A 24,571-nucleotide genomic window follows, 5' to 3' on the forward strand; every position below is an offset into this window, starting at 1 on the left:
TCTCATCAGGGATCCACCCACAATAAAGCTTCCCTTGTCCTACCAGTTGTGTGCTTTCCTTCCGGAATGGTCGTGGCTGACCTCGGACCAATGGGTCCTCAACACCATCTCCCGGGGTTACACCCTCCAGTTTACCTCCACCCCGCCCAACCACCCTCTGCCCCCGTCCCTCCTGGGGGACCCCTCTCACGAGGCTCTGCTCGAGCAGGAGGTGGGGCGGCTCCTTGGCCTAGGAGAAGTGGAATCGGGGGAGCTCAAAGGCAAGGGGAGCTCCTCCCGCTATTTCCTTATCCTGCAGGCCAAAGGGGGGCTCAGGCCCATCCTGGACCTGCGAGGCATGAACCAGTACATGGTAAAGTTCAAATTCCGCATGGTCTCCCTGGCCTGCCTTCGATCTGCAGGACACGTACTTCCACATTCATATATTTGAGGGGCACAGATGCTTCCTCCGTTTCACAGTTGCGCGTGAATACTGCCAGTTTACAGTCCTCCCTTTTGGCCTGTTCACTGCCCCCAGGGTGTTTACAAAGTGTATGTCAGTGGTGACAGCCTACCTCAGGCGCCGTGGGGTCCAGATCTTCCCCTATCTGGATGATTGGCTGGTCAAGGACAGCTCGCGGTCGCAGGTGCGATATCATGTGGTGCTCCTTCTGTCCACGTGCGCCACTCTGGGCCTGTTGGTAAACAACACTAAGTCCACCTTAGTCCCGGTGCAACACATAGAGTTTATCAGGGCGGTCCTGGCTGCCATGCTGGCCAGAGCCTCTCTCCCACCAGACAGGTTTGAGACCCTGAAAGGGCTCAATGACATGATCACAAGGTTTCCAGTGACAACAGCCATAGCTAACATGCTAACCCACAGAGACCTTCCTACCAAGACTACAAAAAGAGGGATTCTGGGTGAACTCCTCCTGAAGGTCAAAACAACAGACTGGATTTCTACATAGAATGCTTCCACCGACGTGCACGGGCTGAAATTGTGGAAAAGCAACATCACTTGCCCCATAACCTCAGCCCTGCAGAACACAATGCCATCCACAGCCTCAGAAACAACTCTGACGACATAATGAAAAAGGCTGACAAAGGAGGTGCTGTCGTCATCATGAATAGGTCAGAATATGAACAAGAGGCTGCTCGGCAGCTCTCCAAAACCACTTTCTACAAGCCATTACCGTCTGATCCCACTGAGGGTTCCCAAAAGAAACTACAGCATTTGCTCAAGAAACTCCCTGAAAAAGCACAAGAACAAATCCGCACAGACTCACCCCTGGAACCCCGACCTGGGGTATTCTATCTGCTACCCAAGATCCATAAACCTGGAAATCCTGGACGCCCCATCATCTCAGGCATTGGCACCCTGACAGCAGGATTGTCCGGCTATGTAGACTCCCTCCTCAGGCCCTATGCTACCAGCACTCCCAGCTATCTTCGAGACACCACTGACTTCCTGAGGAAACTACAATCCATTGGTGATCTTCCTGAAAACACCATCCTAGCCACTGTGGATGTAGAAGTCCTCTACACCAACATTCCACACAAAGATGGACTACAAGCCGTCAGGAACACTATCCCCATAATGTCACGGCCAACCTGGTGGCTGAACTTTGTGACTTTGTCCTTACCCATAACTATTCCACATTTGGGGACAATGTATATCTTCAAGTCAGCGGCACTGCTATGGGTACCCGCATGGCCCCACAGTATGCCAACATTTTTATGGCTGACTTAGAACAACGCTTCCTCAGCTCTCGTCTCCTAATGCCCCAACTCTACTTGCACTAAATTGATGACATCTTCATCATCTGGACCCATGGAAAAGAAGTCCTTGAGGAATTCCACCATGATTTCAACAATTTCCATCCCACCATCAACCTCAGCCTGGACCAGTCCACACAAGAGATCCACTTCCTGGACACTACAGTGCTAATAAGCAATGGTCACATAAACACCACCCTATACCGGAAACCTACTGACCATTATTCCTACCTACATGCCTCCAGCTTTCATTCAGACCACACCACACGATCCATTGTCTACAGCCAACCTCTACAATACAACCGCATTTGCTCCAACCCCTCAGACCGAAACAAACACCTACAAGATCTCTATCAAGCATTCTTACAACTACAATACCCACCTGCGGAAGTGAAGAAACAGATTGACAAAGCCAGAAGTGTACCCAGAAGTCACCTACTACAGGACAGGCCAAACAAAGAAAATAACAGAACACCACTAGCCATCACCTTCAGCCCCTAACTAAAACCTCTCCAACGCATCATGAAGGATCTACAACCTATCCTGAAGGACGACCCATCACTCTCCCAGATCTTGGGAGACAGGCCAGTCCTTGCTTACAGACAGCCCCCCAACCTGAAGCAAATACTCATCAGCAACCACATATCACACAACAGAACCACTAACCCAGGAACCTATCCTTGCAACAAAGCCCCTTGCCAACTGTGTCCACATATCTATTCAGGGGACACCATCATAGGGCCTAATCACATCAGCCACATTATCAGAGGCTCGTTCACCTGCACATCTACCAATGTGATATATGTCATCATGTGCCAGCAATGCCCTCTGCCAGGTACATTGGCCAAACTGGACAGTCTCTACATAAAAGAATAAATGGACACAAATCAGACGTCAAGAATTATAACATTCAAAAACCAGTCAGAGAACACTTCAATCTCTTTGGTCACTCGATTACAGACCTAAAAGTGGCAATTCTTCAACAAAAAAACTTCAAAAACAGACTCCAAGGAGAGACTGCTTAATTAATTTGCAAACTGGACACCATTAACTTATGCTTGAATAGAGACTGGGAGTGGATGGGTCATTACACATTGCTGGCACATGATGGAATATATCAGAGCTGTTCATCGCCTTGGCCGAGCGCATGAAAGGTCAGCCGATCTCCACTCAGTGGCTCTCAAACTGGATCACCTCATGCATCCATACCTGCTATGACCTGGCGGAAATCCCCCACTGTCAATTGTGAGGGCGCACTCGACTAGGGCTCAGGCCTCGTCAGCTGCCTTTTTGGCCCATGTCCCCATTCAGGACATTTGTAGGGCCGCCACGTGGTCTTCAGTTCACATGTTTACCTTGCATTATGCGATCGTCTCCCAGACCAGGGAGGATGCGGGGTTCGGCAGAGCTGTGCTCCGTCCTGAAAGTCTGTGAACTCCTACCCACCTCCAACAGCTATAGCTTGGAATCGCCTACTGTGGAATACACATGAGCACTCACTCGAAGAAGAAAAAACAGTTACCTTTCCCGTAACTGGTGTTCTTCAAGATGTGTTGCTCATGTCTATTCCGCATCCCACCCTCCTTCCCCTCTGTCTGAGTTGTCTGGCAAGAAGGAACTGAGGGCGGGGGGAGCGCACATCGCCCCTTGTACCGCACCATGGCGGCGCCACTCCAGGGGTCGCGGAGGGTACTCCCCTATGGGAAAAGCTTCTGACACTGGTGCACGTGGCGAGCACGCACACCTATAGTGTCTTTTATTCAAGCATGGAATTACTATACATAGTTATCCTGGATCTTGAACTTTTTCTCCTCCCTGCATTTCTCTTTCCTGTGAGTTGCCCAGCACCCAGAGTCCCTCCTTCAGCATCTTCCTAAATTCCTACTCTTTAAACTGTCAGGGTCCTGAATGTCATGACCAGACCACTCTGTCCCCTCAGGAAGTGGGAAATGTCCCTCCATCCCATCACCATCACTAATCTGTCCATTTCTAAATTCATGCAAAATTTTCCTTCTTTCTTTCAAAGCTCTTCATGGACTGATATTCTCCCAACCTCTGACCGATATCAGTTTCTCTCCTCAGTTGGTCATTCTGCCTCGACCTCTTCTGTGTCCTCTTGCATTTCTGCTGCTTCATCCGTATATCAAGGAAGGCAACTATGCAGCCAGTGATCATGTGGGTGCAAGAAGCTTTGGTGGTGCAATAATACTGCCCATGACGGATCCAATCTGAATATACAGCCAGGCCACTTTAAGGACCTAGCCAGAGATTATTCTGGCTGGTGCTTGATCTGCAAGGAGGACATGTCCCTTTGGTATTTGCCATGATGAGGATGATCCCACAGGCCTTTCTTTTAATTATCAACATTTGTGTTGGTTTCTGAAAGAAAATTGTTAGAATAACTAGGGATTATAAGAGATAGTTATACCCAGGTACCATACATCACTATGACAAGTATAATTAGTATAGCATTATTCTGAGCTAAGTCATTCTCCCTGCAAAGCATTCATGAATGTCTGTGCTGGAAGCTGTATGAAAAGGAATCCTGTTGTATTGTCCCATGCTGTGCTTGTGTGGTCTGTCCTGATCCTTGGAAATACATTTCCCTGCTTCCAGTGGCCAGCTCCAGACAGGTAAGTGCTGTAGAAGAGAGGAGTGATGGGTAATGATGATGTGGCTTTGTTCCCAATAGCGGATGTTGCAAGGTCCATAGGGGCAAAAGTGGTGATAGCAATTGATGTGGGCAGCCGGGATGAGATGGACCTCACCAACTATGGCGACACTCTGTCTGGCTGGTGGCTGCTGTGGAAGAGATGGAATCCCCTTGTTGAAAAAGTGAAGGTACCGTAAGCTTATGTTAAAATCACAGTGATTTTCAGTAAGCAGAAGGGAACTGTCCCACTGTGTATCCGAGAAACAAGACTGGGAATCGATTGCTCTGTCACCTGCATCTTGTGTTGCAAGATGACATTTGAGGTGTGGGAAAGCTGGGCAAGGTCCCAGCATAAAAGAAAATACAATGTTATGGGAGAATTCAGTTGTTCGAATCTGGGGAGGAACTAGGAGTGGCACTTATATAGCCAATCATTTTTTCCTCTAAGGAGTCCAACTCCAGCTCTCCACACAAGAGCAAACTCTGCTGGGTGCTGAGTGGGGGACTACAGAATTACAAGATTATTATTATTCCATATTTGTATTATGGTGGCACCTAGGAACCCTGGAAATGGACTAGGACCTCATTGTGCTAGGTGCTGTACAAGCACAGAACAAAAATGAATACCTCTTCTCCCAAAATGCTCCTTGAATATAGACAAGAGCAGTTGACCTGGCTTTGATAGAGCTGAAAGAGCCCCTCTCCAATTGGAGTGAATTTGGCACAATTAATCTTGATGCAGTTAGAATTTGGCTGCTTTCCAAGTGAAAGTGAGTGGAGCTTTGTCCACTTCTCTGTGTTTCTTAGCAGCTGAATATAGGGATTTTTGCATTGGGCAGTAATAATAAATTCTTAGATGTTTGTTTTCATGACAGGCTGCATGAGCTAAGGATTTCCTTCCTGGGTGAAGTCAGTTCAGACCGGATTAACGTTTCATTTCCTCCATTTTCCTTCTGGTTCCCTGTGTCCCTGCTGTAATCCTTAGGGTCTCTCTCTTTAGCAGTCCCCTCCTCAAAAAGGCCTGGTCTGAGGACTGGACAGGATTCCTTTTCAGAGCTCAGTACTACTGGACTCCTCCAGTGGGTGTCTGTTGTGAGTGATGCAGGGTGGGGTTGAACATGCTGCTTCCATAGCACACTGGGCTGTTCTCTGTCCCAAGGAATGAGAGGCTATGACAGCGAATCAAACCCAGCTCTTACCTAAAGCGGTGTCTGGCACTAGAAAATCAAGCTGGCTTGTTACTCATCCCCACCCTGAGAGAGCTTAGCACCCCTCCTACATCACCCTATATATCTCCTTCTAGGTACCAGTATTTCCTGGAATTAACGACCAAGTTCGGCTTGAACTGCAGAAACATCATTTGTTAGATGGAAGCTGAGTCTCTGCCACTGATGACAGATTGGCTGGCGGTCAGCAGTGTGCTCCTGGGAGGCTGAGGGATGTGGGATGTGACAACCTCTGCAGATACCCCTGAGTCACTGGAGTGCATTTCTCCCTTTTACCGTTGCCAGTTCAGGGCAAGTTGTGCTAATGAAAGTCTTGCAATGCATTTAATGGCTGTCTGGGGCTGATTGGCAGGTGCTGAACATGGCAGAGATCCAGACCCGGCTTGCGTATGTGTGCTGCGTGCGGCAGCTGGAGATGGTCAAGAACAGTGAATATTGCGAGTACATTCGGCCGCCCATCGACAGATATGGCACCCTTGACTTTGGGAAGTTTGATGAAATCTGTGTAAGTGAATCTGGAGGGTGTAGGGGGCTCCGATGTAGCTACTTCTGTGCAGCAACAGAGTCCTGTGAACACCGCAGCAATACAAACCTAGTGCTAGGGGCAAGTTCTAGGCTCTCTTTCTTGAGGAAGCTGTTCTCAAGTGTTCGATTTCTTACTTCTTAGCTCTCTGTAGGCTATGTACGTGTGAGAGCTGAGCAAAGAAGTCACACTGAATAATACCATGGAAAGACATGGTGTATGGTGAGGGACTCAGGATAAGAACCTGAATAGAATCATTCACCCTGTTCATGTCATGTCCCTGAGCAGACTGCAACTCCTCTCCTTTTTTTTGCCAGTAACTTTACTCTGGGGGTCAGGCATGGACTGTTCGCTGTAGGTATTTGAAATCAGAGTTGTTTTGTTTAGTTATAAGTGGCACATAAGTCACATGGCATTGTTTCTTTTCCCTGATTGGGTGAGAATAGCTCATAAAGTCAGGGGGAGGGTTTGAATAAGCCGGAAGGGCTGTGAATTGTCCAGGCAAAGGGAGCAGAATAGTAGAATGTCTGTGGCACAGTTAACGTTCCGATGCTTCTATTACTATCATAGACCATCTGCACTTCCTTTGCACCTGATATAGGATCAGCAGACCACCACCAGTGTCCATGGAAGGACTGTTAATGAAGGGATAGTATCAGGTTCACAGGTCTTTGGGGTTCAGGTTTGTCTGTCTGTGTATGTCATAAATCAGCATGCAAAGTACTGACACCAGATGTGCAACTGATGTTTTTCAGAGAAAAATAATTCAGCAATTTAAAAAGAATAGAATAAGGTTTCTTTCCTTTCCAGTGGACTGTTGTTTAGTAGCTTATGCTCATTGTCACTGTTGTAGAGCTATCCTATTGTTCTCCACCTGCTGCTGGCTAACGGAATAGATGTTTGCTTACATGCGTGTTTACCCTCATCCATTCCCTTAGTTCATAACAAGTAGTTATTCGTTCCACTGCCCTAGTTGTGCTGGGAAGGATGGAAGCTTAGAGCTGAGCGTCGTCAGCAAACTGGATTCCTACGTGTGCGACACGTTTCCTCAGTAACTCTCCTAACACCCTCTCACACATTCCACAAGAGACATGAAATCAGCCCTGCAGAGCTCCACGTGAGAGTCCTCTGGGCAGAAGACCAATTGCCCCGGACCATTCTTTCCGACCTCCCAGAGGGGTCTGAACACTCAGCAGCACCCTGTGTCTTCAGCTGTCCCAATCATACCTCATGGCCTGTGGTGTCAGCATGGACCCTTCTTTCTTGTTCATTGCTAGGAGAAAATCCTCACCCTGTGCAACCAGTGCAGTTCCTGCTCAAACACCTGACTGACCAGAATGTAGGAAATCTGAGGAGAGTTGAACTTCCCACACCATCTCCTGGATGGGTTGCGAGCTGTTGAGACTGTCAGTGTCAAGTGATGCTTTATTAACCAGGGGCTACATGATAGCTTTTTCAGTCAGGCATCCTGCTACCTATGGGAGCACTTACATGAGAGGAAAGTGATCAGGAACAGTCAGCATGGATTCACCAAGGGAAGGTCATGCCTGACTAATCTAATCAACTTCTATGATGAGATTACTGGTTCTGTGGATGAAGGGAAAGCAGTGGATGTATTGTTTCTTGACTTTAGCAAAGCTTTTGGCACGGTCTCCCACAGTATTCTTGTCAGAAAGTTAAAGAAGTATGAGCTGGATGAATGCACTATAAGGTGGGTAGAAAGTTGGTGGGTAGAAAGTTGTCAGGCTCAACGGGTAGTGATCAATGGCTCCATGTCTAGTTGGCACCTGGTGTCAAGTGGAGTGCCCCAGGGGTCGGTCCTGGGGCCGGTTTTGTTCAGTATCTTCATAAATGATCTGGAGGATGGTGTGGATTGCACTCTCAGCAAATTTGCGGATGATACTAAACTGGGAGGAGTGGTATATACACTGGAGGGCAGGGATAGGATACAGAGGGACCTAGACAAATTGGAGGATTGGGCCAAAAGAAATCTGATGAGGTTCAATAAGGATAAGTGCAGGGTCCTGCACTTAGGACGGAAGAACCCAATGCAGAGCTACAGACTAGGGACCGAATGGCTAGGCAGCAGTTCTGCAGAAAAGGACCTGGGGTGACAGTGGATGAGAAGCTGGATATGAGTCAACAATGTGCCCTTGTTGCCAAGAAGGCCAATGGCATTTTGGGATGTATAAGTAAGGGCATTGCCAGCAGATCGAGGGATGTGATCGTCCCCCTCTATTCGACATTGGTGAGGCCTCATCTGGAGTACTGTGTCCAGTTTTGGGCCCCACGCTACAAGAAGGATGTGGATAAATTGGAAAGAGTCCAGCGAAGGGCAACAAAAATGATTAGGGGTCTGGAACACATGACTTATGAGGAGAGGCTGAGGGAACCGGGATTGTTTAGTCTGCAGAAGAGAAGAGTGAGGGGGGATGTGATAGCTGCTTTCAACTACCTGAGAGGTAGTTCCAGAGAGGATGGTTCTAGACTATTCTCAGTGGTAGAAGAGGACAGGACAAGGAGTAATGGTCTCAAGTTGCAGTGGGGGAGGTTTAGGTTGGATATTAGGAAAAACTTTTCCACTAGGAGGGTGATGAAACACTGGAATGCGTTGCCTAGGGAGGTGGTGGAATCTCCTTCCTTAGAAGTTTTTAAGGTCGGGCTTGACAAAGCCCTGGCTGGGATGATTTAATTGGGTATGGGTCCTGCTTTTGAGCAGGGGGTTGGACTAGATGACCTCCTGAGGTCCCTTCCAACCCTGATATTCTATGATTCTATGGGCAGATTCTGATAATCTCCACCAGCAACGGACCCAACACTTGCCCTGGTGCTTCACCAGTCAGGATGGGCATGGATCCAACTCACAAACTGTGGGATCAGGGGGATGGGGAAGGGATTCCAGCCCCTCCAGAGCCTCAGTGAATGAGACTGGCCGACACTAAAAGATGAACAAGCATTGACCCCTCAAACCATTGTTCTCTGTCTGTGGAAGCAGATAGTTCAGGGCCAAGTGAGTGATTTGAAGCCACAAAGTAACTTTATATTCTTTGCAACAAGAGAAGCTTGACAGTAGATGATTGGGGTCCATGCAGATATACCAAGCTGTCATCCTGCTTTAACAGATCTGATGGAGACACATCTCTTGACTTCCTCCACTGGCATACCAGCCAAACACCCTATGACTTCACCTGTCGCAGGGTCTCTGTAAACCATGGTGACCCGAGTGGGCATTCATGGGCTACTGTGTCAAAGGTTTTTATTTACCTATTTATTTAGATTTATACCAAAATAAAAAAGGGGTATCTATCCAACACTCCAGACACCTCTGCCAAACAAATATGAAGTGAGCTGTAGCTCACAAAAGCTTATGCTCAAATAAATTTGTTAGTCTCTAAAGTGCCACAAGTCCTCCTTTTCTTTTGCGAATACAGACTAACACGGCTGCTGCTCTGAAACCAATTAAATTTAACAGTCACTGAGCATACAATTCCCTGCTGATTCCCCTCAAAAATCCACCTGTGCAGCACCCCATGCATCTAGAAAGCCCTTGCCATATGTCCTGAAGGTCACCTGATCCAGGCTATTTGTGGCCATTCTAAACAAACACAGAATATAGGTCATGTTGATAGGCTGGGGAAGCAATGACTTTGAACAAGAGTTGTGGGTCATGGTGGATAATCAGCCAAACATGAGCTCCCAGTGTGACGCTGTGTCCAAAAGGACTAATGGGATTTTTGGGTGCATAAACGGGGGAATCTTGAGCAGGAGTAGAGAAATTATTTTATCTCTATATTTTGCACTGGTGTGACTGCTGCTGGAATACTGTGACTAGTTCTGGTGTCCACAGTGAGAGGGTTCAGAGAGTAGCCACGTGAATGATTAAAGGATTAGACTCGAGGAGCTCAATCTATTTACCTTAGCAAAAAGAAGGTTAAGGCGTGACTTGGTTACAGTCTACAGGTACCTATTTGGGGAGCAAAAATTTGATAATTGGCACTTCAGCCTAGTAGAGAAAGGTCTTAACGTGATAGTATGGCTGGAAGTTGAAGCTAGACAAATTCAGAGAGGAAATAACCTGTAAATTTTTGACAATATGGGTTTTCAATCACTGGAACCATTACCAACAGTCATGGTGGATTCTCCATCACTGACAAGTCAAGATTAGATGTTTTTCTAAAATATCTGCTCTAGGAATTATCATGGAGCAGTTCTCTCGTCTGTCCTATACAAGAGATCAGACCAAATGATCACAATGGTCCCTTCTGGCCTTGGAATCTATGAAACCATTGACAGAATGCTCTGAAGGCTGAACAGTATTTTCCCTCTGGCCTGTCGGTGATCTCCCAGGCTCCATTCACCTCCAAGGACAGCCCCTCTAAACAGGCCTTTCTTCCCCGTCAAGATGTGTCCCGATCCTAGACCACAAGAGTCAGTGGTCTGTCCGGGAGTTCCACTCCCCCGCGACCTCCAGTGCCATTCCAGACACAAGATCCAGAGTGTGACCTACAAAGCTAGGAACCACTTGGGGCAGATTATGGTCACTATGAAACCTTGAGCTGTTCCTGACACTTATTCTGTCTGTCAGTGATAGACCTGGGAATAGAACCCTGGAGTCCTAACAACCACTGCTGTAAGCACTAGAATTCAATTCTTCCCAGAGCCTTTTCTGCTGCTTTGTAGGAAAAAGAATAAGGGCATATCTTCACTAGCAACGTTGAAGCATTGCTGCGACAGCACTTTAACGTGGCTGTGTAGTCGCAGCACCAGGGCTGGGAGAGTAAAAAAACACCCCCACGAGGAAAGTAGCTACCAGCGCTGGTTTTTTCACACTCCTGAGCGAGAAAGTTGCAGTGCTGTAAAGTGGCAGTGTAGACAAGGCCTAAGACTGGAGTTATTTTTAATTGTTTTCATGCTGACAATATGGGTGCCAAGTTGTCATTCCCAGTGCAAATTAGAGTTCTAAAGGGCTGGAAAATGGAGTATATGCATTCAAACTCCCCCAGGCACTTGAGCAGTAGTTACTCATATCACCTCTAACAGAACCTGAAATTTGCATGTAAAAGCAAGAGCCCCTACGTGCTGGTTGGCTTGTGTGTATTCATGATTCACATGTACAGGTCATTTGGCAGCAGTGCCGATAGTAATTTCTGTGTCAGATCTGGCCCAGCAGGGAGGAGGCCCATATTAATTAGCTTTGCTGTTGTCTTTTCCCATACAGAGATTTGTACAAGAAGGCCTTGGGATACAAATAAATCCTTTGCTCATGTTTCGTTGGTGTCTCCTTATATGCAGCACTGTCTGATGTGCACAAAGCTGTCTCCAGAAAGATGATTGTAAGAAGTGGCATGTTCCATAACGTACATTAGAGCCAAAGGTCATGTGAGCTTCCTGATGTAAAATAGCACCTTGCTCCAGTTAATGGCTTCCCATTTCATAGGCTGAATGTTCAGAGTAACTCTGAGCTGAAGCAGTAGATACTGCATTCTAAATCCCAGGCCCAGAGTCTGGCGCTGTGCTTAGCACTCTGGTTTTAGAGCAGGTGGCGTGGAGCATGGTGTTTGTCCAGTTGATGATGATGATGATGATGAGTGTTTATTTCTGATTGTCTCTTTCCAGGAAGTGGGATATCAGCATGGGAAGACAGTATTTAATGTCTGGGGCAGGAGCGGAGTCCTTGACAAGATGTTAAAAGACAGGCAGGAGATCTGCAAATCCAAAACATCAGGTGTAAGTGTTCAGTTTAAAAGTATTCTTCTCATTACATGATGCCACCCAGCAGCCAGCACACAGCTGAGCAGAGCTCTCTGACCAAGGCTTTGCTGTATAATGTGTTAAAGGCGATCAAAGCGGGAAGGGTTTCTCATGGACTCTTACTGGGAATATAGGCACATTCATTAAAAATGCATTGCAGTAAAGTTAGTTATTCTCTAATTTTTAGCATCAGGAGTTATTTTTATCATGTTCATGCAATACTCAGTGCCCAGGCATCCTTCCTGCTCGCTGATGATGGTTTGCTAGGCCTGGGACTCTTCTCTGATCAGCTGCATAGTACTCAGCACCAGGCAGCTGAGCAGGCACTGTTGGCATGTTAAAAATCTCACTGTCTGTCATATCCACTGCTCGGTAGTCATGAATGTAGCATTAAGTGGCTTTCAACCACTGTCAGAAATCTTGCATTATGCCCTTACTGTGTTCAGTCCAGTACCAAAATGCCTGCACAGCGTATTTCAGGAAAGGAATTTCATACAGCAGCCGTCCAAGACCCTGTGAAGGCTTGAGACATTGCCATCGGTGGTAGTTAAAGGACAAGTTTTACTTGTACCACCTTCTCTACTCATGCTATCTGCTTCAGCACATCTGAGTAGCCAATGTTTAGGTTGCAGAATTGAGCTGGTCCTGACAAACCTAAGGGTTACTTAGTGTGGCTGAGTCGTTATAACCATACTGAGATTTCCACGTAGAGCAGGAGACAGGACTTTTTATGGCTCATTGGGGAAGGGAATCCCTGTGCTCCAAGACAGGACTTTCTTTTCTTTCTGAGCTTTCTCTCCCCCTCCACCCCCCCCCCGCTATAAAAACTCCAGGGCCCAGCAGGCATAGGGGGGCCTCAGGGAAGGGACCTTGGGCATAGGCATAGTTTGACTTCTATTTGGGGGGAGGGCAAGGGCCAGCAGGGCTCGAGCCAGCTCCACATGATGGGGTTCAGGGAGGGAGCGCCACCTTCACCCCCTGACTCACCTCAGCAGGCCACCCATCTGTCTGAGTTATGGGAGGGACCGCAACCAAAAATTATAACTCAAAGGTGGGGGACTCAGCTCAAAAAGTTTGAAAATAGCTCAGGGTGCAGAGAGGGAGTAGCTAGGGACTGTGTGCAGGCAAGGGAGTATCTCAGGATGCAGGGAGAGGGTAGTTCAGGGTGGAGGGAGGGGTAACTAGGGGCTGTATATGGGCAGGGGGTTAGCTCAAGGTGCAGGGAGGGAGTAGCTAGGGTCTGTGTGCAGGCAGGGGGGTTGCTAAGAGCCCTGAGGTTACAAAAATGATGGATTGATGGGAATGGCTAACAGCTGATTGGACACATGCCTGCATTTTTGGTTCCTTAGTGAGGACTACCTGCTTGGGGTGTATGCTCCAGGGTTCTTTGGTTCTGCCTTATCAAGGTCCAGTGTTCAAAGGGGTTAGCAAGGATTTCAGTGTAGCTCGCCACAATGCTAAAACTTCTGAAATTAAATCAAGAAAACCAAAGCTGGGTTTGACATCTAACTTCTCTTTTAGCAGCCTCTTCTGTGTCTGAAGGAACTGGTTTGCTGCTATAGGTTCCAGGGTCCTTTTTAATCACCTGCTTTTTGAAAGTTCTTTGCTAACTTCAAGCAATATTTTACTTTCCTATTAGGCCTTTCTTTAACAGAGGTGCCAGTGCTGTGTATGTGTGTCTATCTTCAGCCACCTCTGGGCTGGAACACAGCAGCTGTTTAACAGCATATAGCAACACTACACAACGGAAGAAAACAAGGTACAAAATCCAGAGCGCAGAATGTCTGGCAGTAATACCCCAATTTGGGATGCGGCCAAGATACCAGATACAAGATACCTCTACTCTGGAGAGAAATACTGTGTGTGCTATGGGGTCTTTAAGGACAGCAGGCGTTCCTCAGTTTCACAGCTCATTGGAACCTCAGCACTATGCCCCCGAATACCAGGTTTGGAGGGAAGAGTGCTACAACAATCCAGTTGTACAATAGTGTGCAGACAGCGGGATGAGCAAATAAATCTCTCATTCTTATTGCTGGCCCAAACTAAAATCCACTCCCTATCCACATGTTCTGGGGAGGCAGCACAAGATACAAAGGGTCCTGTGCCTGGGGATAGCAGGAGCAAACCAAGGGCCCAATCCAGCAAAGTGCTGCGTGCCTTCAACTCCCTTGTACCCAGGGTTGGACTTTCCTCCTCCCTATTTCCAGTATTTCAAGGTTGAATTTATACTATGAACGGTGCCCAGATCTCTAGGATTCTCCTCAATACACCCTTACTCTCGCACTCTCTCTCTTAAGGCTGAAATGCTGACGACAGAAACAAGTGAAGCCTGATAGAAACAGAGTTCACTTGACCAGCTCCACTTATCCCCATAGCAGAGAACAATCCAATATTTCCCACTGGCTCTCTTCAGGGATCCCATCTACGTGAAGATTGTGGTCTTGATGAAAGATTAATACAGTGTAGCAGACTCTTTAGTTGTATCTTCATTCCTTTACTAATGGGTGTATCAAGCAGAGAATATTTTTTTCGCTCCTGGATTTAAAAACCCAGGATTTTTCAGAAGATATCTAATAAGTAAGAGACAGCCCCTCCCCCCATGTAACTGAGACAGGAACATGTTTTTTGTGGATGATGTTTAAGTGTTTTCTCTCTCTTCTTTACATTGTTCCTTTTGGGGAAGAATTAAGCCAGGACGGGGAAGCACTGAAACGATCCTGGAGGGGATGGCATGCCAGCCTCCTGGAATGTGTGCCCGGGCTCCAGGGCACAATGCCTGTGCAAGCACCCCTCCAGTTGGGTTATGCACGGAAGCTTCCACGTGGTATAAACTAGCAGATGCCCCTGAGGGAAGCGCTTACAGTTCTGATAGTGTCCTTGTGATTCCTGGCATCCTTCAAGTCTTTGTCCTTTCCTTGTGCCTATGCCAACTTATGCTAGTTTCCCTGCAGCATCTTTTGGGATAGGCCCTGCATGGTTTTTATCTATGACTCAAGCTGTTCTCTCTGTTCCTACTCAGTCTCCTGTGAGGTCAGTTCTGGTTCCATTTATCTCAGGAGTACCCAGCAGCACGTGTCCTCATCAACACTTGCCACAAACGAGTGCAGGTGGTCTTTATTAATTGCATTTTTGTTTGAGGAAAGGAGAGAGGACTCCCCAAACACAACAGAGTACCCGCCGCTGGGAAAGGGCTGTGGATTCAACAGCACAACTGCAATGTCCTCATCTCTTTCACAGCTGGAAGCATCTGTGTGTCCTTCACTCAGTGTCCCACATCAGGAATCCACAGCGTGTCTGTGTTCCTCTCCTGTTCTGGGAAGTGATTCTCTGGAAGAGCCATACCTCCATCCTGTCAAAGGCTTCCCACTAGGGTCCCTGACTTCTTGTGCCCAAAACCAGGACTGAATGACTCGTCCTTCTCTTCAGCTGTGTAACTTCCTTTTGAGCCCTCTTCCCTTCTTCTACACTGAAACCTGCCTCTTGAGTCCCTGATGTTTCATTTCACTTAATTTCTTAATTCCTACCTGTCCAGAATTCCATCTGTCCATTGTGTCCCCAATTGCCCTGGGGAGCTGTTAGTTCAGGATCCTCACTGTGCCTTAGTCATACCAGTATTACATACTGTCTGAGTTAGAAATTCAGTGTCCAGAGAGATCCATCTGTCACAGCCCTCTTGGGAGAGGGGTGACTCAGAGGACTCTCCAGAAGGGCAAAGCCATGGAGTTATGGAACCCCATCAAAAATGTCATAGCACTTACACTGCTAAAAATGTCATAGCCTCTCAATGGTATCCATTTGAGGGGATGGAGAAGCACCGTGTTGGCCTGCAACACGTCTGCAGAGTGTGTATTCATTGCTTTTACCTTTTCTGCATGACATGCATTTTTGAAAAGGAGATAGTGAATTTTCTGTTAGTTAATAGAAATTAAATGTAGGAAATCACCTCCTAAACCTTTTGTCCACATACATATTACACACACAGTTTGCTAAAAGAACATTTATTAAGATTGCGAAGTCAGGAAATGCCAAAATTAAAGTTGCCTAAGTCAGCCACCTTGTGCATATACATTAGGTTACAGTCTTTAAATTACATTGTCACATAGCGTTTTTTCCACAGGATCCCTGCCTCATTCAGTGCACAGGGTAGGCCTGCTCTGGGCGTGAATCAGGGTTGTCGTTAGTAAGGGAGGCTGTTTTTTTCAAGGACTGCTGTGCTTCATTTCTTGGAGAAATTGGCAGTTGTATAATGAGTAAGGCAGGGACTGCAGGCAGAAAGAGGAGAGTCTCATGGCTGAAGCAGGTGAATGCTGCCCTAGAGAATTGCATTCTATCCCTGCCTGTGCCACGGAGTTTCCTTGTGAGTTCCCATGTAGTGCTGGGCAAGTCACTTAAACCAAACTGTTCCCAGGTGCTTTGAACATAAAAAGTGCTATATATAATGCTGAGTACTCCGAAAAATCCAGTCCTGTGTCTCAAACTGGGCACCAAAAATAGTGGAAACTTTTGACTTTGAATTTTCTGTGCTTCAGTCCCCCATCTGTAAATCTCCTGCCTGCACTTCATAGGGGTTGTGAAGAGAAATTAATGTTTGTGAAGAGCTCAGTATAGTGATGAGCACCATAGAAAAACCCTTAAGGAAGTTAACAACTCTGTCTTCAGAGTGGGGTTTGAATAATGCTCAATAAGTAAGACCTAGGGCTACACCAGACTATACCATGTGATAGTACTGAGCATGCTACTGTGGGGGGAAGAAACTTGGCCGATGACAGTGGCTAGCAAAAAGAGACTGGAGTCTGTCCATCACAGGTGGCTGAGGAAGATACATAGGGTTACTGGAAAGACAAAATGTAACACACGTGAGAGTAAATGAGCTGACAGAGCAGGATGTGTTAGGAAATACCACCAAAGGAAGACTGGTTGGGATATGTCCTCCATCTAGTGAACACGCGAAGCAAGCCCAGAACTGGTTACCTGAGGGAGAAAAGAGAAAGCGAGGAAGGCCAAGGAAGAACTGGCAGAAGACGGTGACAGAGGATACTGACTGCGCTGGCATCACCTAGCAACACATATCACAATCAGTGAGTAACCATGATCAATGGAAGAACTGTACTGACCCATGTGTCAGAGGCATAGGAGGAACTGAGGTCTAAAGTGGACAGAAAAAGTGAAGAGCCACCATAACAAAGAGGTATTAAAAAGACTTAGAAGAGTCTGGGTGGCAGTAAGACCTAGTCATGGACAAAGGGACCCCAGGTGAGCAGTAAATGATAGTTCTCATTTCTGTCTTATGGCTGTTGGATGATTTGTGTAAATTGAGTCAATGTTCACAGCCTACTTTCCATGTGTTCAGGCTACATAAACCACCATGGTAGTGAGCACTAATTGGTCTCCTTGTTGTCTTGTCACAGCAGAGGCCAAGGATCGAAGGGGATTGCAGACTACATTGCTGTCTGCACTCTGTAGGTGGGTCCCTCCGTGGGCAGGGGCAGGATGGGAACAGATTGAGTTACACATGGACAGTGAAAACGAAACAAAATATTGAATAGCTGTTTAAGTGAGACTCATCATCCTGTGAACTAAATGGGGCAGGGTGCAGTGGGAAAATAGTATGTGCTTGTGTAATTTAAAAACTGTCATAATGTATACACAGAAGGGGGCCAAATTAAGGGTGCACAGACAGCCTTAATTCTGATATTTTCTAGCTTTGGAGCTCTTGACTTTGCAGCCTTCATGTCCTTTTTTGTGTATAATTTCCTAGGGGTTTTAAAAATCAAACTGAAAAACAGAAATTTCACTGTGTGTCATCGTTGACACCCACATGGTTCCTCGGCAGATCTGGAACATTTAGATCCACTGCATGGATCTCTGCCACTTGAGCTAATGGAGTACCTGTTAGCAGTCATAGGTTGTTATACTCTATGTGAACCAGCAATAGAGGGGAATGAGACACAACTTTGCCAGTAGGTTTCTGACAGCAAAGGAAGAGTGAGACTCTGGAATCTTGGGCTCCATTCCAGGCTCTGTAGGGGAATGTGCACTAGTGAGCACAGACTCTTCTGCCTGCTTTCCCCCAAGCTAGACCCCTTCTGCTCCATCACTTCTAATCTATGCCAGTCCTGTCTCTTCCCCAGTCCTGTCTTCCTTGCTTTCCAGTCCCAGTCTCCTTGTCTAACCTGTCCTAGTCTCCTCCTCTGGGCTTACTATCTGAATCACAATCTCCCACTTCCCACACTCACTCACAGTCTCCTTGCACAGCCAGTCCCAGTCTCCTCCTATCCCATCAGCTCCTCATCCAATCTCAGCGTTTCTTCTCCCCAGCCAACAGGCTTCTAGTCTCCATCCCCCTATATTTCTCTCACCAGCTCTCAGTCCTAGTCCTGCCCACCTCAGCTCCCAGTACCAGTCTCCTTACCTTACCAGTACCAACCTCCCTTCCTCACCCCAATGGCCTTGTCCAGCCAGTCCTAGTTTTTCTGCACACCACTCGAGTTCCAGTCTCACCAGATGGCTTGACCTAATCTACTCCTTTCTCTCTTCCCCATCCAGCTTTTGTCCGCTAAAGTTTGGTAAAGTTATGAGCAATGGAAAACAGGATCTTATAATGGGACGTGACAGGCAGCTTTATAAATAGGCTTGTGCTACCCACCCCACCTGTAGCAATGGGGATTGAATTATAGATGTCATAAACAATAAAAAAGCATTCGCAGATTGTCTAGTGCTGCGTCCAGTTCTGCCTCCACACTTGGGCTGTAGTGGAAGGGCAATCTCTTCATTCGGCCTAGAGAGCTGTGTCCTCTGAATTCTGAGAGAAGTTAAGCTCAGCAAGATAAAATTCTGATTCCCAGCTTTTAAGACTCCCTGGATACTGATTGGTAGGTGAGGAGATCACATGATTAAGGCCCTGTTTACACTACAAATATAACTGTGCCAGAGAACCTTCTTACAACATAGATATTTCCTGACCTGGTTACAAACATGGTGTGAACATGGTTTTATAACCAGACTTAGCCTTGGTCATACCCTGACATGGCTGCTTTATTTCTAGTGGAGACAGTGTTAATGAACTACTGACCTGGAAGCTGTGGTGATAAAACCCAGTTTTTAGACTCAGAGTGTTTGATTTGTGAGGGGGTTTTTTGTTTTGTTTTTTATAGTTTTGATTGTTCTAGGGAAATCTTTCTGAAATGATCAGAAGCTCTAACTGAGCAAACCTCATATCCTGGAGGATGTTATTAACCACTTGAATTAGACTTAAACTCTGCCCAGCTCACTGTGTACATTTTTCACTTCTGAAAACAAGTGATTTTGCAAGGAGTAAAAGAAGCTGCTGATGTTAGCTAAAGTAAAAAGAAAAGGAGTACTTTTGTGGCACCTTAGAGACTAACCAATTTATTTGAGCATGAGCTTTCGTGAGCTACAGCTCACTTCATCGGATGCATACCGTGGAAACTGCAGCAGACATTATATACACACAGAGATCATGAAACAATACCTCCTCCCACCCCACTGTCCTGCTGGTAATAGCTTATCTAAAGTGATCATCAAGTTGGGCCATTTCCAGCACAAATCCAGGTTTTCTCTCCCTCCACCCCCCCACACACAAACTCACTCTCCTGCTGGTAATAGCCCATCCAAAGTGACAACTCTCTTCACAATGTGCATGATAATCAAGGTGGGCCATTTCCTGCACAAATCCAGGTTTTCTCACCCCCCCCCACCCCCATACACACACAAACTCACTATCCTGCTGGTAATAGCTCATCCAAAGTGACCACTCTCCCTACAATGTGCATGATAATCAAGGTGGGCCATTCCCAGCACAAATCCAGGTTTTCTCACCCCCCCCCCCACCCCCATACACACACAAACTCACTCTCCTGCTGGTAATAGCTCATCCAAAGTGACCACTCTCCCTACAATGTGCATGGTAATCAAGGTGGGCCATGTCCAGCACAAATCCAGGCTTTCTCACCCCCCCCTTTTTTTTTCCGGGGGACACACACACACACACACAAACTCACTCTCCTGCTGGCAATAGCTCATCCAAACTGACCACTCTCCAAGTTTAAATCCAAGTTTAACCAGAACATCTCGGGGGGGGGGGGTTTAGGAAAAAACAAGGGGAAATAGGCTACCTTGCATAATGACTTAGCCACTCCCAGTCTCTATTTAAGCCTAAATTAATAATATCCAATTTCCAAATGAATTCCAATTCAGCAGTTTCTCGCTGGAGTCTGGATTTGAAGCTTTTTCATTTTAAGATAGCGACCTTCATGTCTGTGATTGCGTGACCAGAGAGATTGAAGTGTTCTCCGACTGGTTTATGAATGTTATAATTCTTGACATCTGATTTGTGTCCATTTATTCTTTTACGTAGAGACTGTCCAGTTTGACCAATGTAAATGGCAGAGGAGCATTGCTGGCACATGATGGCATATATTACATTGGTGGATGTGCAGGTGAACGAGCCTCTGATAGTGTGGCTGATGTTATTAGGCCCTGTGATGGTGTCCCCTGAATAGATATGTGGGCACAGTTGGCAACGGGCTTTGTTGCAAGGATAAGTTCCTGGGTTAGTGGTTCTGTTGTGTGGTATGTGGTTGTTGGTGAGTATTTGCTTCAGGTTGCGGGGCTGTCTGTAGGCAAGGACTGGCCTGTCTCCCAAGATTTGTGAGAGTGTTGGGTCATCCTTTAGGATAGGTTGTAGATCCTTAATAATGCGTTGGAGGGGTTTTAGTTGGGGGCTGAAGGTGACGGCTAGTGGCGTTCTGTTATTTTCTTTGTTATGCCTGTCCTTTAGTAGGTGACTTCTGGGAACTCTTCTGGCTCTATCAATCTGTTTCTTCACTTCCGCAGGTGGGTATTGTAGTTGTAAGAAAGCTTGACAGAGATCTTGTAGGTGTTTATCTCTGTCTGAGGGGTTGGAGCAAATGCGGTTGTATCGCAGAGCTTGGCTGTAGACGATGGATCGTGTGGTGTGGTCAGGGTGAAAGCTGGAGACATGTAGGTGGGAATAGCGGTCAGTAGGTTTCCGGTATAGGGTGGTGTTTATGTGACCATTGTTTATTAGCACTGTAGTGTCCAGGAAGTGGATCTCTTGTGTGGACTGGACCAGGCTGAGGTTGATGGTGGGATGGAAGTTGTTGAAATCATGGTGGAATTCCTCAAGGGCTTCTTTTCCATGGGTCCAGATGATGAAGATGTCGCAATATAGCGCAAGTAGAATAGGGGCTTTAGGGGACGAGAGCTGAGGAAGCGTTGTTCTAAGTCAGCCATAAAAATGTTGGCATACTGTGGGGCCATGCGGGTACCCATAGCAGTGCCGCTGATCTGAAGGTATACATTGTCCCCAAATGTAAAATAGTTATGGGTAAGGACAAAGCCACAAAGTTCAGCCACCAGGTTAGCCGTGACATTTTCGGGGATAGTGTTCTTGACGGCTTGTAGTCCATCTTTGTGTGGAATGTTGGTGTAGAGGCCTTCTACATCCATAGTGGCCAGGATGGTGTTATCAGGAAGATCACCGATGGATTGAAGTTTCCTCTATTCCAGCTATTACCAGCAGGATAGTGAGTTTGTGTGTGTGGTTTTTGGAGGAGGGTGAGGGGGTGAGAGAACCTGGATTTGTGCAGGAAATGGCCCATCTTGATTATCATGCACATTGTGAAGAGAGTTGTCACTTTGGATGGGCTATTACCAGCAGGAGAGTGAGTTTGTGTGTGGGGGGGTGGAGGGTGAGAAAACCTGGATTTGTGCTGGAAATGGCCCAACTTGATGATCACTTTAGATAAGCTATTACCAGCAGGACAGTGGGGTGGGAGGAGGTATTGTTTCATGATCTCTGTGTGTATATAATGTCTGCTGCAGTTTCCACGGTATGCATCCGATGAAGTGAGCTGTAGCTCACGAAAGCTCATGCTCAAATAAATTGGTTAGTCTCTAAGGTGCCACAAGTACTCCTTTTCTTTTTGCGAATACAGACTAACACGGCTGTTACTCTGAAACTTAGCTAAAGTAGTATGTAAGTCCAACTTCAAGAAATAAAGCTGTTTCTTTTTGCTGCTGCTGCTTTCCTATCCGTCCTACAGGAGTGTTATTTATTGCATCCTCTATTGCTATCAATATCAAATATTGCTATCAATATCAAATATTACCAGCTCACTGGATAACTTTAAAAGTGCATGAGGTAAGGATCATTAGACAAGTGCCCCAACTCTAAGCCTGCTTTCCCCAACACAATGGATTTTAGGTCTGTTACTTATTTATGCTGTCAGCCTGCCTGTACATTTCATTAAGAGACAAGGTGCGTGAGGTAATATCTTCTATTGGACCAATTTCTGTCGGTGAGAGAGACACGCTTTAGAGCCACACAGAGCTCTTCTTCAGCTCTGGTAAAGGTATTCCCAGCATCAGAGGTAAATGCAGGGTGGAACAGATTGTTTAGGATAAGTAGTGAGTACAGATTCCAAGACAGTGGTTCCCAACCTTATTACACAGAAGGGCCAGATAAACCTTAGCACATCTTTGTGTGGGCCAAACAGATTCTACATATTTTAAAAAGAAAAGGAGTACTTGCGGCACCTTAGAGACTAACCAATTTATTTGAACATAAGCTTTCGTGAGCCACAGCTCACTTCATCTGTGGCTCACAAAAGCTCATGCTCAAATAAATTGGTTAGTCTCTAAGGTGCCACAAGTACTCCTTTTCTTTTTGCAAATACCGACTAACACGCTGTTACTCTGAAACCTGTACATATTTTAATAAGATTTAAAGTCTTTGTATTGATTGAGATTTTAAGTTCAGCTTGTTTTGTATGTATTTAGATAGGTTGTTTCTATGTACAGTATTGTCTATTTACACACTTGTGTAAACTAAAATGGTAGCCTGCAGGCCGTAGGTTGGGCGCCCATGTTCTACGGGACCATTCCACCCTGCATGTAGCTGTGGTGCTGGGAGTACCTTTCCCAGCCCTGAAGAAGAGCGCTGTGTGGCCCGAAAGTGTGTCTCTCACCAAGAGAAGTTGGTCCAGTAAAAGCTGTTGCCTCTCCCACCTTGTCTCTCTCATATCTCGGGGTCGACATGGCGACAACTACACAGCACGTGCGCTTCATACTAGTCGTGTGCCAGTTACCACGAACATTAAGGATTTGTCATTAAGGATTTTTGCTGGCTGCCCTCATGCTGCAATACTCATGGTCTTCTCCGGGGAGCCCCCCACCAGTGGATGTGAGCCATAGTGTGTGTCTGAGAGAGAGGAAAAGAGTGAGTGAGTCTCCTGGCCCTGTCTACGACCCCATCTTTGATATATGCATTCTCATGCACAGGCTGGGAAGCATCTAGGCAACTCTCCCAATGTGCTGGGAACTGAGGGTATAAAGGGACCTGGCCACCACGGCCTCCTGAGTGCCAAAGGAGTGGCAGGATCCAAACACAGCTCAGGGCTCCTAACACTGCCCTATTGGCTCTCCCCCATTTCTCTGTTCGTTAGGGTGTTTGTTGTCCAACTTCTCTGAAGTCTCTTCCAATGAATTCCAGAAATAATGGAAGGAGGTGAGTGGTAATTAGGGTAGCTCCCCTTTTTACCCCCTGGGACTCCAGCGTGTAGGAAAAGGGTGCCTGTGCACATGGGCCTACAGGGACTGCTGACTGTAACCCAAACACACGTCTCCCAAGACTGGGGCTCCATGGGGGCAGTCATTTTGGAGAATCCTGTTACGGTGGTAAGGGTCTGTGTTTTCCATGGCAACCATCACTGAGAATTTCTGTTTTTGTGGCTTTGTGTCTGATGTTTAATACAACTTCAGTGCCTGGTATTTCTTATTCCTGTGCATGCATTTGAATAATATACATGTATTTTGCGTTGTATTTCAGATTGTGACCTGTCCTAGCACCTCTTTCACTGACTTGGCAGAAATCGTGTCCAGAATTGAGCCAGTCAAAGCAGCTCTGGTAGATGGTGAGTTGGCTTATCGAGACAGTTATATGACAGATGATACACTTTTCTGGGTGAAGATTATTGCTACAATATACAAAGTACATAGTGCCATCCACATGCTTGTCTCTGCTCAATAGCAATCCAAGGAATACTGTCAAATCATCCCTGTGTTCTTGTTTGCCCTCACGTGAGCTCTGTTCATTAAGTAGGAAATTATTCCTCACTATTATTGTCAGCTTGGGCATCCCATCCTGGAGGAACTTAGACTTTAGTGATAAGGAATGCTTCTTGGATTCATCTTAATCCGCCTTCCTCTGCTCCACCATGCCTTGAGTCTACCCATTCCCCATAGGCAAGGCTTCTGAAATGAATCCTATTTATACTTTTTCAGTTGCATTTCTTGTGAGCCTTTCAGGGATGTGAAGTGCCATGCCCTGTACATGAAGTAGGCCTTATTTTCTCCCTTTTTCCCTCAGCGTTAATGTTTTGACAACGCCCCAGTGCAGCCTCAGCCAGGCAGAAGCCAGCTCTCCCTCAAACCCTCCTCCCCACATTATGTGGAAAGTGCTGAGTTGTAGATTGGGGTTTTGTTGATGTGGCCACCCAAGTTGTTGTGTCTTCACCTTTTGGCTTGGTCATCTATAGCCTTGAGATGGGAAAGTAGGGTAGTTTGGAGGCCCAATGCAGGGAACTTTCCCCACTCTTATTAAAACAGTGCTGAATGATT

The 24,571-nt window shown here is 46.5% G+C and overlaps 1 protein-coding gene across 5 annotated transcripts in view; it reads left to right on the top strand.

Moving 5' to 3' along the window:
• PNPLA7 (patatin like domain 7, lysophospholipase) overlaps nucleotides 1-24,571 on the top strand; it is a 437,365-nt gene that overhangs the window by 390,555 nt on the left and 22,239 nt on the right. For 3 of the 5 annotated variants that reach the window (XM_048823395.2, XM_048823396.2, XM_048823400.2), the window contains 4 exons: nucleotides 4,448-4,596; nucleotides 5,987-6,139; nucleotides 11,774-11,884; nucleotides 23,781-23,865. In XM_048823395.2, the coding sequence (XP_048679352.2) occupies nucleotides 4,448-4,596; nucleotides 5,987-6,139; nucleotides 11,774-11,884; nucleotides 23,781-23,865 (498 nt within the window). Of the gene's footprint in view, nucleotides 1-4,447; nucleotides 4,597-5,986; nucleotides 6,140-11,773; nucleotides 11,885-16,847; nucleotides 16,987-23,780; nucleotides 23,866-24,571 lie in introns of those variants that run through there. The other 2 variants (XR_012665266.1, XM_048823397.2) reach the window with 2 other exon arrangements.

Source organism: Caretta caretta, chromosome 16 (assembly GCF_965140235.1).
Source record: "Caretta caretta isolate rCarCar2 chromosome 16, rCarCar1.hap1, whole genome shotgun sequence".
Taxonomy (NCBI): Eukaryota; Metazoa; Chordata; order Testudines; family Cheloniidae; genus Caretta; species Caretta caretta.